Source organism: Stigmatopora argus, chromosome 7 (genome assembly GCF_051989625.1).
Source record: "Stigmatopora argus isolate UIUO_Sarg chromosome 7, RoL_Sarg_1.0, whole genome shotgun sequence".
Taxonomy (NCBI): domain Eukaryota; kingdom Metazoa; phylum Chordata; class Actinopteri; order Syngnathiformes; family Syngnathidae; genus Stigmatopora; species Stigmatopora argus.
In genome coordinates, this window is record NC_135393.1 from 18,440,463 (window position 1) to 18,458,141 (window position 17,679).

The 17,679-nt window shown below is 43.9% G+C and overlaps 1 protein-coding gene and 1 long non-coding RNA gene across 2 annotated transcripts in view; one reads left to right on the forward strand and one right to left on the reverse strand.

The window, feature by feature from the left end:
• Positions 1 to 3,771, reverse strand: part of nr3c2 (nuclear receptor subfamily 3, group C, member 2) — a 56,990-nt gene extending 53,219 nt beyond the window's left edge. The window contains exons 1-2 of the mRNA XM_077606272.1: positions 3,352 to 3,771; positions 297 to 1,826 (exon numbers count right to left, since the gene is read on the reverse strand). Coding sequence (XP_077462398.1) covers positions 297 to 1,807 — 1,511 coding nt within the window. The 5' untranslated portion in view covers positions 1,808 to 1,826; positions 3,352 to 3,771. The remainder of the gene's footprint in view (positions 1 to 296; positions 1,827 to 3,351) is intronic.
• Positions 1 to 17,635, forward strand: part of LOC144078074 (uncharacterized) — a 60,594-nt gene extending 42,959 nt beyond the window's left edge. Inside the window, exon 4 of the long non-coding RNA XR_013301163.1 lies at positions 17,524 to 17,635. This is a non-coding gene — a long non-coding RNA (uncharacterized LOC144078074). The remainder of the gene's footprint in view (positions 1 to 17,523) is intronic.
• Positions 17,636 to 17,679: the final 44 nt, after the last annotated feature.

Consider the following 17,679-nt stretch of genomic DNA (forward strand, 5'->3'; position numbering starts at 1 on the left):
CCACTCGCACTGACTAACGGGAAATTTGACTCGTATCTCAAATCGAGGTACCACTGTAATTTGGATTGCCCACCGTACAACGATTTCTTACTATCCCAACTTTGGATCGGATTCATGTCGGAACTCGGGGGTCCACTGTACTTCAGTAATGTTGAACTATAACCAATTCTAAAATACAACCTCAGCAGATGCTTCAATATTGCGGATAAATCATTCTAATAGCGACGCTAATTTAGTTAAAGGAACATCAATTGCCTTCAAATACCGAAAGTAAAAGGCATAAAGGCTGGGCTTACCTGGTCATGCCGTCCCCGATGCAGTTCTGTCCCGGGAATCCGTCGCCCCGGGCCGACAGCGCCCCCTGCGGCATGCCCGTCCGCGACTTCCACGACTCCATGAGCGCCGCCACGGGCGAAATGAGATTCAACAAAGGATTGGACTGGTCTCGCACGTCGTGCCTGGCGAAGGACATGCTCCCCTGCGTGCCGATCTGGTAATGGAACGAGTGTCCGCTGGAATTAACTCCCACGATGGCCGAGGCGGGAACGCCGTTGCTCTCCGGGTAATACCCCGCCTCGCCGGATTCCCGTTTCACCCCTTTGGAGAGGACGCCGTGAGCGAAGACGTCGGGGTCGTAGTTCTCGCCGAGCGACGCCGGCGGGCCCAGGATCCCCGAGAGACTGTACTCGTCCATGTTATTCCTCAGCGACAAGTAGGTGGTCTCGGAGGCGGGGAAGAGACCGAGCGGCGGCGGCGGCGAACGCCCGCCGTAGGACCGCGGGTTCAAGCAGCCCTCGTTCATGTCCGGTTCGTCCTTGATCTGCGTGACGAACGGCACCCCGCCCCCGGCGTTGCACTTGGACCCCACCGAGCACATGCTGCGGAAGTCGGTCCCGGGTTCGTTCTTGATGTACTTGACCATGCCCATCTGGTCCAGACCCACGTTGAAGACCTCGCCGTCCACCATCTCCGCTTTGGGGAAGTCGAACGGCTTGAAGTCGGGCTCGCCCCCGAGTCCCGTGGTCTCTGGGCTGCGGGCGTCGCCCCGCAGCATGCCCAGTTCGTCGGTCGGGCCGGATCCCGGGAAGACCCCCGAGGAGGGGGGGTCCCGCGGGCTGGTCGCCGCCGGACTGGACGCGGGGGGCCGGACCGCGTTGGGGCTGGAGACGGACGAACGGACGCTGCAGGACGGCGGGGACCGGACGCCGGTCACGCTCTGCGGGCTGGACATGGGGGACCTCACCGGGGGCGGCGAGCCCACCGTGCTGGAGTCCACGGGGCTGTGCCCCGAAGAATTCCGCCGCCTGGACGCCGCCGCCGAGCCGACGGGCGAACGCGCCGGGCCGAAACCCGCCGGGGGGCTGGTGGTGGTGGACGACACCGTGTTATTCCCGCCCCCCGGACTGGAAGTTTGGGGGCTTCCGGCGAGCGACGAGGCTAGCGCCGAAGCGCGGTTTTCCTCCGGGGGGCGCCCACACGCCGGGTACTGAGATTTCCCGTGCTGGGCGAAGGCAAAGTCCGCCTCCCGAGCGGCGTTCATGTAAAGACCCATGGACTCGGCGACCGTTTTGGAAAGCTCCTTGGAGTCCATTTCCGGTTTGACGTTGCCCACGGGGGGCGGAGCAAATTGGGGGCGGAGCGACGCCTGACCCGTCTTCTCGCCCGCTTTGGCGGCGTCCACGAGGGCGTCGCCGGGCGGGGCGGAGCCCTCGGCGGAGCAGCAGAACTCCATGCTAGCGGGGATCTGGGACCACCTGTTGTCGGTAGCGCTACCCTCGAAGAGACTTTGGTATCTTTTGGTCTCCATCGCTGGTTCACGGAGTCATCTTCCAAAAAAAACGAGATAAAAAAATGCAGAGGAAAAAAGTTACACCGACTCCAACCAGGAGGTTTTCATATCAATATTTTACCAGTACGACATGATTTATTCAAGGACGTTGGAGCTGTCCAAAAGTCAATTTTTTTTTTACTCTTGTCTACAGCAGTTTAATATTTCTAGAATGGTCTAATGTTTCACTTGGAATTTTCCAAGAAAATTCTGTATTTGTGATGTTTTTAATAAAAATGTCGAGGAAATGATAAATCATTTGTTTGTGTTTAATAGCAATGTAAAAACAGGAATTAATTCAACAGTCAGGGAGAAAGTTTTATTTTAACGTCTAACTGTTATTTAAAGTCTCGACGTAACTAATAAGTCAATATATTAAGATGCAAGTAATATGGTTATGAGAAAGATTCATATTTTACAAAAATATAATTGTTTCTAAAATGATTTTTACATTTAAAACCCTTTTAAATTTAACGTTAGCAAACAACGTTAGCAAACAACATTAGTGTGCTTTATGGAAAAAGAAGGAAAATTATGAAAAAATAATTGTTTATAATAATATTGGGAGAATGTAGAATTAGTTTGAATCGCAAATCTCGCAAGAATAATGGCATCGTTTTGAAATAGTTTTTATTTTTTATATTTTATAATAATTCAGCATTAAACGTAACAATATTACACGAACTGTTATACTTCTTCTACTTTGAAGCAGTTGACAACGAACCAACGGCGCCTCCGTTGGCCACAGCGCAGAACTACACCCCCAAATCTTGTCAATACCTCACGCTGTTTCTTTCTAATCGGTTAATTCAGCTGGTAACCAAATGTGAAACCACTACAGATATATTTGCCTTTTATTTATTTGTTTTTCATATTCAGATGAATAAGTATTTTTGCATGACAAACGGACTGACAGGTGGTCTCTGCCTCGAAAGGGTTAACGAGTTGACGTGACGTCTCTGGGGCTCGTGTTCATACCCAGTCCGGAGCCTCGCTGCTATTGGACGAGCGAGCCCACCGCTCGGCCGCCGATTGGCTAACACCGTCTGTCAATCAAAAAGTTACAAGCCTCGGCGGCCACAACATTGCTGCGACACAAAGTTGGAACGCTTTGTTTTGGTTCGGAAAAGGCGACTCGCGCACCTTTTGCGCTCGTTAAAAACACGTAATCGCGATTAAAAATAGAATTTGGCATCGTTGAGCTTTCGCTTCAAACTGTATCGCCGAATGACGAGTCCACACCCCCTTCGGATTCTTATCCAACTATGTTTAATGAAAGAAAAAAAAGACGCAAAACCGTCCATATTAGGATTCCATATCGTATTCATCGTTAGGAATGCAGTTATTTAGATCGTGCGAGATGTCAAACAGGTGCGCGATCGTTTGCTTTAAATCCAATCATAACAGATTCAACTCGCAGCGTGCGGATTTCATGGAATGACGTCAATGTCAAAAAGTTATTAAAGGACGATAATAATAATAATAAATAGTGTTGATGGGAATAAGGGGGTTCGCTCGCCTACCTTGAAGACGACATTCGGCGGGTGCTTGTCAGGTGTTTTGCATCCAGACGAAAAACAAAGACGGGAAAAAGGCTGATAGTAGTTATGGACGGGAGTCGCCGAAGAGCGGCGGCGGCGGCTGCTGCTGCTGCTGCTGCAGCATAGTTGCTCCCGGTCGGCCTTTCTTCCGCTCCCGCTCGGCATAATCGGAAATCGGAATAAATCCTCCGCCCGTGAGAGATCGGCGGTCTGCTTTGCGAGCGACGCTCGAGTGGAAGAAGAGAAAGAGACTAGACGAGTAGGAGCGCGGGGGTGGGTGAGCGAATAGGGAGAGAGAGAGAGAGAGAGAGAGAGAGCGAATAGGGAGAGAGAGGGGAGAGAGAGCGAGAGAATGACAGCGGTCGCATCCTCGGAAAGCCGGAAGCTCCTTCCAAGAGGCACCTGGGACGACAGTGTCCACAAGGTGGCGCGCTATTGCACTAAAAAGACATTGTAATGTTCATTTATAAGCGGTTTATAGGCTTTGAATGGGCGGGGCGAGCGTTAAGCCCCGCCCAGTTAAAGTGGTTTGGACGTTCATAGCCGTCAATGGTGGGGAAATGTGAGCATTTGTTAGTGTTCTTGACGGTTTGAATGACTGAGGTGTTTGTTGTTGTCAGGGTAACGACACGGTTTGATTGGGTGGTTTTAAGGTATGTTTGTTATGGAGAGAATGAGTGATAGATTGATGGATGATTGACAGGTGAACTGGAGCCAAGCAAAAATGATTTGGACTTTAGCAACAAGTTGCAAGTACTCATAAACATTAAAAAATAGCATATTTGTTGCAAAACGTAAATATTTCGCACGAGCAGCGCAGAAGACGAAAATGTGACACAAAATGGCCGCAAACAAAACAGACGAAGCCATTGTGATTCAGTCGTTAATATCGAGCCCTGGTTAAGGGCCTGCAACACTAGTGAAGCTAGCAAAGCTAGCAAAGTCCAAAATTGGCGCGTTGACACCGATTCTAGTCACCTTAAGTTTCCCCGTTACCAGGAAGTCACGGTCCACCTAAACGCTCAATGAAATGCGCCGTCTGTCCCCGTCCGTACTACGCGCACGCCACCTGCGGTTGGTAGCGTGTTTACCTCTCCAGAGCAATGCATACATATTCAGTGGGAACGTTAGCTTCATGCGTTGATTGTCGCCAGACTGCGGATCACACCATTAACGTGGTGAGGTGCTGGGGAATTATTATTAAATGATACGTAACTGTTCCTCGTTTGGCGGCCCGGTGGTAGAGTGGTTAGCGCGTCGGCGTTACGGTTCTGGGGCTGAGGGTTCGACCCCAGGTAGGTCTTCGCTGTGTGGCGTTTGCATGTTGAGCCTGAGCTTGCGGGGGATTTCTTTGGGTAGTCCGTTTTTTTCCCACATCTCAAAAACATGGTTGCTAGGCTAAGTGGCTAACAGTCGTACCTGGCGGCTCGGTGAAGCGAGTGGTTGGCGCGTCGCCCTCACAGCCCTGGGGTCCTGGGTTCAAGTCCAGGTCAGTCCAGCTGTGTGTAGTTTGCATCTTGCTTGCGTGGGTTTTCTCCGGGTACTCCGGTTTTTCTCCCACATTTCAAAAACATGATTGCTAAGCTAACTGGGTCTAAATTGCCTAATTCTAGCTACGCTTGGTTGTCCTTTGTTTCCTCGTGCCCTGCGATTGGTTGGCCACCGATTCAGGGCGTCCCCCGTCTGGTGCCCATTGTTAGCTGGGATAGGCTCCAGCACCCCCCACAGCTCTTGTTAGGATAGTCTAAAACAAGGGTGTCAGACTTGGGTTGGTTCGCGAGCCGCTTTAACGTCAACTTGATTTCACGTGGGCCGGACCATTTTAGATATAATATTTAGATTTTTTTTAAATAAATTGATTAAAAGAACTGGATTAAAAGCCCTGAATATTCCGTTTTTTATAGATCTAAAACAATGTTTATTTTAGCTTTTTTAAATATATTTTTTAGATTTTACAAAATTATTTTTGAGCTAAAAGCACAAAAAAATGGATTAAAAAATGACAATTATTGATTTAAAAGGGGGAAAATCAGGAAATTTAACATACATCTATACTCTTCATTTGAATTTGATGCTAAAACACAAAGTCGGCACTCATGATTTACTTTCCCGGGCCACACAAAATGATGCAGCGGGCCAGATTTGGCCCCCGGGCCGCCACTTTGACACAAGTGGTCTAAAATGACAAGAAAGTGACCCAAAATGGACTCACTTCCTTCCATTGACAACGATAGATGTCCAATTCACTTCAACTGTAGATGCTCATCGTTTCAGTCCCATTGACGACCCTAGCCGTCCAATTCATTTGCGTCTTAAATGTCAGCCAATCACATTATTTCCAAGCAATAAAATAGAAATTGCAAACATCTAAATAAAAGTCCCTCTCCCAAAAAGGCAAATATAGTTCATTCGTCAACTAAAATGCCGCCACGCTCGCTCGGCTGCATTTTGTCGCGACGGTCTCGCCTCATCAATTCGTAATCGTCCGCTAACGTTACCCACGGACGGCGAGCGGGCGAGCGAGCGCTTTCCAGTAGCACGTCGGCGTATAAATAGACCGCCAGACCCACAAGACTCTCTCTACAGACGCGAAGCCTCGTTACGCTTGAAATCCTTCATTATTTCCCTTCCCGTTCCCCCCGGAGCCCAAACGCATCACAAACAAACGTCTCATTATCCGCCAACGTTTTGCTTGTTTTTTTTTTCCCCCTTTTCCTCGTTTGCGCCACCTTGCGTCCGATGGCGAGGCGACAAACGGGTAATTTGTGCACTTTGGTTTTGGCGGCTGCTGCGCGCCCAAGGGAAAAAAAACTGAGATGTGACGCCTGTGTCGTGATTAATTTCGCAGTGAACAGCCTCTGCGATGTCAGTGGTAATTAGGCATCACCCGTTGCATAACACACCATGTGTCGATGTGTGTGTGTATATATGTGTGTGTGTGTGTGTGTGTGTGTAAGGATGAAGACAGCAAGCAAAGATTTGGTCCTCCAAAATGTCACTTTTCACTATTTTGTTCAATGTTTGATCGACGCGTGTTTTAAACTCACTTTGTTTAAAAGTCAAGAGTATTTTCTAAGAAAAAAAGTTCCAAAAGTAACAAATAACCCTCTAAAATTCCATCTTGCTTCAAGATACTGGCATTAGGAGTTGAATTTATTCGCAAAACCTCCAGAAAATGATGCTAAAAAGATGACTTCAAAGGGTATTAATAGTAGAATGTTCATTTGTTACTTGAAGAATGTATTAAATGTTGTAAGCTCTATATTGTTATTTCATTTGGCTTGTCTTTTGAAGGGCTTCCATGTTTTGATTTCCTTCAGAATGCCCTCAAAGTCTAAATTCTCTTTGTCTTTCTTCCATAAAAGCTTCATTTCCCCATATTAGACGCATGTAATTTTCAACAGCGCCACTTGGCAGGCAATCTGCTTTTAAACTTTAAACCTGCCGACTTAAAACGCCAGAGAAAAACAATGCATCCAAACTAAAAACAAAACAAAAAAGTACACACGTCATATTGGATTGAGCATCCATTGCTGTCAAAAACAACATGGATTGAAATGCCAGAAATGCCACCAAAATTGAGATTGAGTTTACACACTTAGAAATCACTTGTTTATTAGGATCCGACAGCCGTTTCTGGCCACCATTAAAAAATTCAACTCTCTACGTTGCACGGTTTGGACAAACGTAGCGAGAGAATCTTAACATACACCCATAAATCACTTTTTCTAAGGATTATAGATTAAAATGATCAAGGAGTGACTCAAAACAACATTGCATGACTAAGAAATGTCCCAAACGAACAGGGAGTAACTTAGTACCATACATACATTGTCAAAGCTGGTTTGCCTCGACAATCATCTTTATACAGAGGAAGCAGCAAAACACGTGGTAGTTTTTAGCTCCCGGCCGAATGGAGGTTATCTGCACAGGAGGCCCCATCTCGATGGCTCTCAAAATGGTCGCCGCTCGGTCCGCTTCCTTTGTTCTTGGCTAGCCCCCTTGGCTAGCCCCCACCCTTCCTAAGAAGGGGTCAGCGCTCGACAGAGCCAAGCGACCACCTCGAGGCCTCCCATCCAGATACGCCGTCCAGTTGGTCGGTTATAGTATTTAATAGAAGTTTAGGCGGAGGCGGGACCAGAAAAAGGGGTGTGTATATACAAAGTGATGACAGGCCTTGACCTGTAGGTGTCAGTAAAAATTCTATTCTAGTGACTAAATTCAAGATTAAATATAAGAATACAGTTTATATTTCACATTTCCCCCCTGTTGTAACTTGAAAGAATTTTCATTAAACATATCAATTTGTATCCCTCCCCTCCAGGTTCTAGAATACAAATATCATTGACAGTTACTCAACAGGGTATGGAAAATAACAAAATCACATGTAAAAGCAGAGGCGAGAAATGATGTAATCAGTGGTAAAAATTCCTCTACGTCCCTCTTAATGAGCGAACCCAATATTTAAATCAAGACAAACACATTTGCATAGAGGACTCGTCACACTTCGAAAGAATGCGATAATCTCCAGTATGGTCTGTCATGCGGTGATACTGTGTCACTATAACCTACTAGCATGTGCTGGATTGTGTTTTGAATCATAACTTTCATACAGGGGATTACACACATAGAAAAAATACAGAACAGTAGCAAAAACCGCAAGGTTGCAATTTTAAACAGAATTGAGAATCATGACCCGGTTATTAACCACGACCACAATGATACACCTACGGCTGAATGATCCTGGGCCATGGTGTTGACTAGGGCCTTTATTTCAGCTACGGCACGAGTAATGTACTGGTTTCATCTGGGATGAAGGTGCAGCAGTGTTCTCCCATCATGGCACACACATCTCCATCTTTGGCTGTTATCAGATCCAGGACTATCGGTCCTGCAACTTCCCTAAGGGCTTTTAAATCATCTGCTATACCCTGTAGGGCCTTGACAGTTTGGTTAATGAACACTCATGTAACAGCTCAATGTCTTTACACATGATTTTCTGGGGGGGGGTGGACCACAACCTTTGGTCAACAGGAACATCATCGCACCAGATTGAATCACGTGGTTTGAATTGCACTGATTTTGCACTGATTTTGATATCTTACTGTTATGTTCACTCGTCTTAAAAGGAATGCATCTTAGACCATCTGCACGACTGCAGATTTAAATGTGACGCCTCGACCCAGTGAATTCAGGATGTCAGGATCTGTGGAAATGGGTATACGGCTACACACATAACAACTTTCATTCGCAACAATCAGTTTTTTCTGGAACACCATGAAATTATACCACACGTCTTCTTCATAGTAGTTCTCCAGATTGTTCTTTCATCTTGCTGTTGAGGGATCGAAGACCCTCCAGGGCCTTGGTTAAACTCCCGTCAGCTGCTGTATTGTTCGGGATGAACGTGCAGCATTGGTCGCCAAAGATGGAGCACACGCCACCTTTCTCTGCCAGGAGCATGTCAACAGCAATTCTGTTCTGGAAGGCCATCAGCTCTGTTCATGGATGGCTGCAAACCCTTCCTCCGTCCTGTTCTGGAGTCGTGCAATTTGGTCAGCGAGTGTATACTCATCTGATATGCTGCGGGGAACCCCGATGTTGATGTAGGTTGGGTCCCCGTCCAAGAGCGGACCGCTTGGCTCTGCCTTTCCAGTGATGAGGCAGGACGTTTCCTGCACTTGTTTTCCAACTCGAGTCTCTGTGGGCGGGGCGTTCAGATACGCCCAGGTTGTCACTGACAGTGCAGTCACTGACAGTCCAGTCACTGTGATGTGGGTGGCAACAGCTTTCACTGTGGCTTCTGTATAGAGGTGCAAAGTCTATGGGAGGTCAGGGTTAAGTGAGGGGTGCTCGTGGCAGGTGAGTAGACGTCAGATGAGTTTCTTCACGGACAAGGGTTTTGACACCGTCCGACTTAGTCCACTCAGAGTCACCTGTCTCGAACGACCTTGAACCGACCTTGGTGAATCGACTTTGACTTTTCAGTGATCTTTGCTGCTGTGGAGGTTGGTGAGTTGGGCCACGAATGGGTCTTCCCATCGTGGAGAGAACCAGGACTTCCTTTTATGACTCGGATCAGGATCCAGTCACCTGGCTTCACCACCTCCTGCAAGATAGACAAAAAGATCACGGCAGCTTACATGTTCTTTGGATAAGTTTCTCTCCTTCCTTAGTCTCTCGTCATGGTTACTCTTCCCATAGAGGAAGTTAGAATGGTCTTCCATGAACTATCTCAAAAAGGTGTTAATCCCAAGCTAGTTGGTACTATCTTTGTATACGTTTTGGCCAGTGTTAGGCGTTCTGGCCATGGCTTATTTATCTCCCCCATGGTTTTCTTAAGCCTTGGTTTTATCGTACCATTTGTTCGCTCTACTTAGGTGTTTTGCCATGTTTTGCACTATGCTGTTTGCAAAATTAGCTCCATTGTTACTCCAGCTGATTCTGGAGATCCCATGTTCTTTACAGATCAACAAAATAACAAATTAAACAGTTCCTTCAAAAATTTTAAAAGTAGGTATTTCGATGTCCATCATATCTTTTCCTCCCTTTTGAGACATTTATGGCTCAATTTTGGAATAATTTTTTGGTAGGCACGGTAGGCCTTTAGCTGTGTGCAGTTCGTCTGCTGACTGTTCTTGAGATCGGCTCAGTTTTGTTGTTGTGTATGCTGTGCAGTAAGTGTTTGCGCTGCTGCTTTAGCTGCTGTGTTCTGTCGTTGTCTTCAACACGTGCTTAACATTTGCTTACGGCTATTTTGTTGGGCTTAATACCCCAATGAATAAAAATCGCAACAATCTTACTTATTCCATCACTATAGTTTGTGAAAATTTAAATGCCTTATCAGTCAAAATCAAATATGCTAGCTGGTATTCTATTATGATCACTGCTTCTTTGTTAAGATCAAGAACCATATTTGTTTTTCCCTTTCCTCTAATTACACAAATTAACTAATCATACTAAAAATAGGAAAAACACAAAAAGTAAACCAGGCTGCTTTCTCCTCAGGAAAACAGCTTTCCCGTTCTCTGTAACAGTTTAGATTCACATAAATTAATATTCAGAAACAAAATGCACACATTTATAATTCTGAATATAATTGAACCCACTAAATTGTAATCACCCCTTGTTTGTCAAGGTTAATATTGTAGCATAATTGTATCCTTTAAAGCAATTAAAACTCATTACTTATAAAATGCATACTAATCAAGTCCCAATTCATTTAAGAATGTGTATCGCGTTGCATATTAAACTCAGTTGTTTGAAATTCAAAATATCCCAATCTAGTAGTCTTTTTATCAAATGTAACATTCAATTGTCTTTGGAGTTTGTCAATCATCTCCTATAAAACTTTCTTAATCAATATTTTTCAATAGTCAGGCATAAAATTAAAATCTAGTAACATTTCTATCCATTGTAGTTTATTTTCTCTCTAATTGTTTACTTTAAAAATCTGTAAGAAGATTTGTCTCAATTGTTTACTTTAAAAATCTGTAAGAAAATCTAATCTCAATTGTTTACTTTAACTATCTATAAGAAGGTTTAGTCTCAATTGAAACGCTTTCATTTTTTTATGGAGACAATAAAACCAATATAAAAAGTTCCTCATGGCTTACAGCATCGCTCCCCGAGCAATAATCTTTCCGATCAATATTTGAGTGCTTGCCATTTCGTCTGATTACGTCAAAAAGTTTATCTTACCTGTCTCCTATAAACGTTTCAACTGAGAGAACCTTCTTATAGTGCACAAAATGGATCCCGCTATTTTCATGTCTGCTCTTGGTCAGGAACGCGTGTGTTGAGCACCCAGGCTCCCGGGACCGCCGTTGGTCCAGTCTGTTTTCTGTTAGGAAGCACAGTCTCCTCCTGCTAACCCAAATTCAGTGTGTTCCTTTAAAGTTTTTTTTCCTTTTATGCAGATAGCCAGATTAGCCTCATCCTCTAGTTCCAATCGTATAGTGAATAATGGCGTTTGGTATGGTTTACTTAATAGGATGTCCATATTTTGTTGTCCGGTTGACCTCGTTATGTAGGCGCAATGACTTCATAACGAAATATGGAACCTTTTTTCAATTCAGTCAATTATTCTGTTAACACAATTTGGATGCCATTATCACAATAAATCAATAGTACTTTGGAATTTCGTATCAAGCACTGTCTGTTTTTTGTTTTTCTCAGTGCTCCTAAATTTCGCATAGCAGATTTGTTTCTCCACTTCAAATTTCACATTTGGAGTACTGCTGCTTTTTCATTAAAAATTTCCTTGGACGACATATTTTTCCATAATTTGGCGTTGCCATCCGTGAAACGGCTTATTGGCAAATTCTGAAATCGATTCCAATTTGCTAAATCATTTTCCACCTTGATACCTAACCGATTGATCATATCTCGGTGGTCGGCCAATCAAAAACACAAAAGGACAAACAACCATTCACGCTCACTCATTTTCAGACATCCGTGGTCTGCAAATTTTTTTTATCACTGGTGAAGAGCGCCATCCCCAGTCCTGGGGCTTCTTGGCAGCTAACCACCTTTCGCTGTGTCATGGCAAGTCATTCTAAAAGGAAATAGGTCAATGTTGTTTGGTTGGCATCAATTGTTCGATTCTAATGCAATTAATATTCTAATGGTCATTAATATGAACCACGCTAAAACATATTCCACCTGTTGATGGGCAAAACAATGAATTGCCACCCGTGCACTGGTGACAAGTCATGATGTTTATTGCATCTCAGCGAAATTATGCCTATCCTAAATTAATTATTTTATCTAAACTTGCCAGCTACATTTTACCTAATAATTTGGATCAATGCCATTTCTGCATTGTCTTCATGTTTGATATCATTAATAATTTGGATGATTCCTAATCCTTAAGTCTAAATCGCAAATCCCTCTCTATTTGCTAAGATAGCTAAATTGCACTTGTTGAATTGCTGTTCTGCTCCAAGCACTATGCTTATTTAATATAAGAGCCATTTTTTGTAGCTCACTCTTACCACAATTAAAATTTAGAGAAACTAACCTTCTACTTAGCAATTTCTTAATCATTTCCTAATGATAAATTTCAGTGTTTATTAGAGGACCCATAATTTGTCACTAATATGTTATATTGTCAATTTTCTGTCTTATTTTCTTTCTATTACTCTCTCTGCTCATGTCTCTTCATCACTCCTCCTCCTTGCTCATCGTGTGGAATGTGAGATGTAACCTGAGATTTCTTGCATTCCAGTCCCCCAATCCCCCCCCTCGTGCTCCTGGCCTCTGCGAGTGGAACCTGGCACGAAGAGTGGGCTGAGCAAAGGGGGGCACTGTTGTTGAACAGGCCTAATATATATATATCTTCTTGGGTTAGTGGAACGCTGGGGAAGAAAGGCAGTTTTAACTTCAGTTGGCTCGCCGCCATTTTTTCTCTTTGTCTGTGGGCTCGGCCATTTTTCCTCTCACATGTGGTCTGCTTTTCAACCCCCCCCACCATCCTGTACCAATGCACCCTCTCTTAAATACTTATTTTTATCCGTCTAAGTATTCTTTTTCGCCGATTAAACTCCTATTTTTCGCGGCAATCATACTTATATCGTTTATGAACGCGTCATAGCGTACTTATATATATCTATATATCTATTCATATGAAGATTACTTGCATGCGTTTATAGTTTTATTCTATTTCTTTTTTTTTTTTTTTTTTCTTTCTTTATATCGAGCTCTTTCATTATCTTGGCACTGTATGACAATATATTTCTTCTATATTTTTAACACAACCCTCGAAGTCCCTTCGCGGGGAGGCGCTACCTCCCATTTTGTCTGCTTTCCAGGCAGATGGCCGACACACAGCCTTTTATCGTGCTGTATACTATTAAAACATTATTCCGACACACAGAAAAATGTCTTTCCGACACACAGAAAGAAGAATCTCCGACACACAGAGAAGAGTATACGCAACTTTTCTTTTTGGGACTTGGTGGGTTAGATTCTACAAATTAATTTTAAAAAGTGCCTTACCATTTTTTGGTGCCTCCTCTGTACGAAAGGATAATTCGTAATCTGTTCCCGGGCCAGCAGGCCAGATCGCCCTCTCTCAAGGCTGGAGTAGCCGACGTCAAGCCATCCATCCTTCTGTCGATCTGCCGTGGCCGGAAAGCAGAGAAGAATCTCGGGTTTCAGGCACCAAAATGTCAAAGCTGGTTTGCCTCGACAATCATCTTTATACAGAGGAAGCAGCAAAACACGTGGTAGTTTTTAGCTCCCGGCCGAATGGAGGTTATCTGCACAGGAGGCCCCATCTCGATGGCTCTCAAAATGGTCGCCGCTCGGTCCGCTTCCTTTGTTCTTGGCTAGCCCCCTTGGCTAGCCCCCACCCTTCCTAAGAAGGGGTCAGCGCTCGACAGAGCCAAGCGACCACCTCGAGGCCTCCCATCCAGATACGCCGTCCAGTTGGTCGGTTATAGTATTTAATAGAAGTTTAGGCGGAGGCGGGACCAGAAAAAGGGGTGTGTATATACAAAGTGATGACAGGCCTTGACCTGTAGGTGTCAGTAAAAATTCTATTCTAGTGACTAAATTCAAGATTAAATATAAGAATACAGTTTATATTTCACATACATTCATATCCTGAACCCAACATGATTAAAAAAAATCCCGGGCCACACAAAATGATGCGGCGGGCCAGATTTGGCCCCCTGGCCGCCACTTTGACACATGTGATCTAGTAGTACAGTTGTAAAGTGCATTATAGGCTTAATTTAAGATACTTGTGTGGGGCAGTTTTCAGGATAATTTCATCATTTTCCACAGTCTTCGTTGGGACCCCTCCGATTTCAGAAACTAACCCCCCCGCCCCCCATACGAGCGAAATGAAGGCAGATTGGGATTTGAGGCGCGCCGCAGCCAGATGGCCGAACTAGCTCGTTCGCTAGCTGGCGGGCGGCGCTAGCTGAGGACCAGAACACTTCCAGAGTGGATTTCAGAAAATCTAGGCCAGCCAGTCAGCTAGCGCTTTCGTGTTGTAGCGTTAGCACACTTCCTGCTTGAGGACGATGCCGTAACTTGTGTGTGTGTGTGTGTGTGTGTGTTGTGTGTGTGTGTTGTGAGCGTTGAAAACAAGCTTGCGATCGATTCCAGCCGTTTTTTATTCCCCATCGCCACGTTTGCAGAGACGAAATGTGAGGAGCTGGGAAGAAGAAAATACGGCTATATTTTGTGTTAGGCAAAAATGTTCATCTAAAACACAGGTGTCAAAGTGGTGGCTCGGGGGCCAAATCTGGCCCACCACATCATTTTGTGCGGCCCAAGAAAGTAAATGATGAGTGCCTTGTGACTTTCTGTTTTAGGATCAAATTCAAATGAAGAGTATAGATGTATATTAAATTTCCTGATTTCCCCCCTTTTAAATCAATAATTGTCATTTTAAATCCATTTTCTGTGTTTTTAGTTCAAAAATCATTTTGTAAAATCTAAAAATATATTTAAAAAAAGCTAAAATAAACATTGTTTTAGATCTATAAAAACAGAATATTCAGGGCTTTTAATCCAGTTCTTTTAATCCATTTATTTAAAAAAACTAAATATTATATCTAAAATGGTCCGGCCCATATAAAATGAAGTTTACGTTAAAGCGGCCTGCGAACCAATCCGAGTCTGACACCCTTGCGGCAAGTGATTATTTGGGGTTATTAACGCTAACGATTATTTTTATGCTAAAGCGTAAAGTCAGCAAAAAAAGTGGCCGGTAAGAATCAAAACGTAACGTTTCTTTAATTTTTTTGTGAGCGCTACGCCACTCCGACATTCCCACCCAACTTTTCCCCCGTTTTTCACTGGGTGACTCATTATTCAGATGCCGAGCGTCCATCTGGAAAGCGGCGAGGTTTGGCCGCCTTCCTGGCGTCGCCGGCGAGGGAAAAGTGTGCGAAATTGCGAGGACGAGCGACGCTTCGGCAAAGAAGGTGTCAATTTGTCTGGCTCTGATCACGGGTTTCTTCCTCTCTTTTTTTTTTTCTCCCGCCGCCGAGGAAGGGTCTCGGAAAACTTTTGGCGGGTCGGGAACACTTTGCAGGCTTGTTAGATTGACGCGGATGAAATGTACGTTCTTTTAGCTGTCTGTCACTTGATAATATCACAGAAATTACAAAATTGGACAACTATGGCCGTCAAATAACATCGTAAATCCCAACGGCATTGTCGCGGAAACGTATTTTTAAAAATAGTTTCACATGGGATTTATTTGGTTTTTCACGGAATTGCCAAAATGTGTCGAATTTGGTCAAATTTGACAATAGTGGCGTGCAAACTAGGGCATGCGGGCCAATTCCGGGCAGATGCCAAGTTTTTTTGGGGTGGGAAATGATGAAAATGTAGTCCAGGGGTGTCAGACTCGGGTTGGTTCGCGGGCCGCACATTTTAGATATAATATTTAGATTTTTTTATATAAATTGTTTAAAAGAACTGGATTAAAAGCCCTGAATATTCCGTTTTTTTATAGATCTAAAACAATGTTTATTTTAGCTTTTTTTAAATATATTTTTAGATTTTACAAAATGATTTTTGAACTAAAAGCAGAAAAAATAGATTAAAAAATGACAATTATTGATTTAAAAGGGGGAAAATCAGGAAATGTAATATACATCTATACTCTTCATTTTATTTTGATCCTAAAACAGAAAGTCGCCACTCATGATTGACTTTCCTGGGCCACACAAAATGATGCGGCGGGCCACATTTGGTCCCCGGGCCACCACTTTGACACAGGTCATGTAGACAAAAGGAAAAAGAAAAATTATATACAGTAATACCCCGACATACGAGCAATTTGAGATACGAGCATTTTTCTGTTTTTTTCCCCATTAGTCAGTGCGAATGGCGGAGCTTGTTCGCTAATACGAGAGAGAGTATGTACTACTTCTCGTGAGCAAGTGGTCGTCCGTTATCCTATTGTGAGGACATTTGTGTCCATCCTTTTGGGAATATTTTGAAGGGAATACAAACTCAAACAACCCTCGATAGGTTGCATCTGAAAGTCAGGGTGGAGGCGGGGCCAATAGAGCCAACCCGGGAGAAGAAAGGTATCAAAATTTTAAACAAAATTAAAAATTAAGATTAGTGTAAGGTTAGCTTAAACTTCATTTTGAGTGTCTGCATCGTAATCCAAGTTCATTTCAATTTGTTTATGTTATGTTACGAGCGCGTTGCCGTGCAAAAAGTCAAGTCGTCCGGTTAAAAACGTACGACGCCGTAAACCCGTCACAAAAATATTTTCCGGGAAGTTCCCGCCGCCATTGCCAAACTTGCTAATTACAAAAGTTTTGAAGAAGGAACTTAGCGATAACGGCTAATCTAGCGGGAGAGCACCAAGCCCCCCGAAGACCCCCCACCTGCGTTTCTTTTTCATTTTTTATCCAACGCCGTCGTCGGATATGCCGCCGCAAATGTCTCATTAACCCAGGTGCCATTCATTAACATTCCATTATTCACCCGCTTTGGACCTGCCGCATTTCCTCCGTGGCGACAATTTCACGGCCAACGTGGCTACATTAATTACCTCTCTATTTATTACTAATTAGCAAAACTATATTTAGGAGCAATAGACGTACATTAACTGGGCCGGAGTCCAATCAGGAGCTAAAAATGCCTCAAAAATGTGTATTATAAGATTCTATTTATTTGTTTCCAATCATGCTGTGATGTCACGGTTTAGCGAACATTGCGATTTCACGTTGCGTCGAGTTTTGGCTCAAAACATTAGCGACAGTTTATGATCAAGTGAATTTTCCAATATTATGACAGGTTTCTCAACATTTTTCGTAATTTGGATTTTTTGCAAGTAGAGCAGTACGAAATAAGTAAATTCTTTAATTCTTTCCATGGTCCTAAAAAAAAAATACCAATAAACCCTTTAAAAATGATCAAAGTGCCACACTTTGGTATGAATTATGTGAGAAATGCAAAAGAAATGAGTTGTTATTGTTGTGGTAGGTTGCAGGTGAAGGTAAAGCAGCCCGCAATGTTACTGGGACAATTTCAAAATAAAATAACATTCATGTTTTGGGTGGATTTCATAACTTGTATCTTGTTTTTGTATAATGGGACATTTGTATGTTGAAAAATGTGTACCTACTGGCTCATCTTATCTCATTTTCTGAACCGTCTTTTCCTCATTAGGTTCGCAGGGGGTGCTGGAGCCAATCCCAACTGTCTCCGGGTCAGAGGCGGAATCAGTGACCAGCTGATCGCACGGGAACAAGAAGACAAAGGACAACCATGGACAATTTAGTGTCCAATCAGCCTACCATGCATGTTTTTGGGGAAATGGGAGAA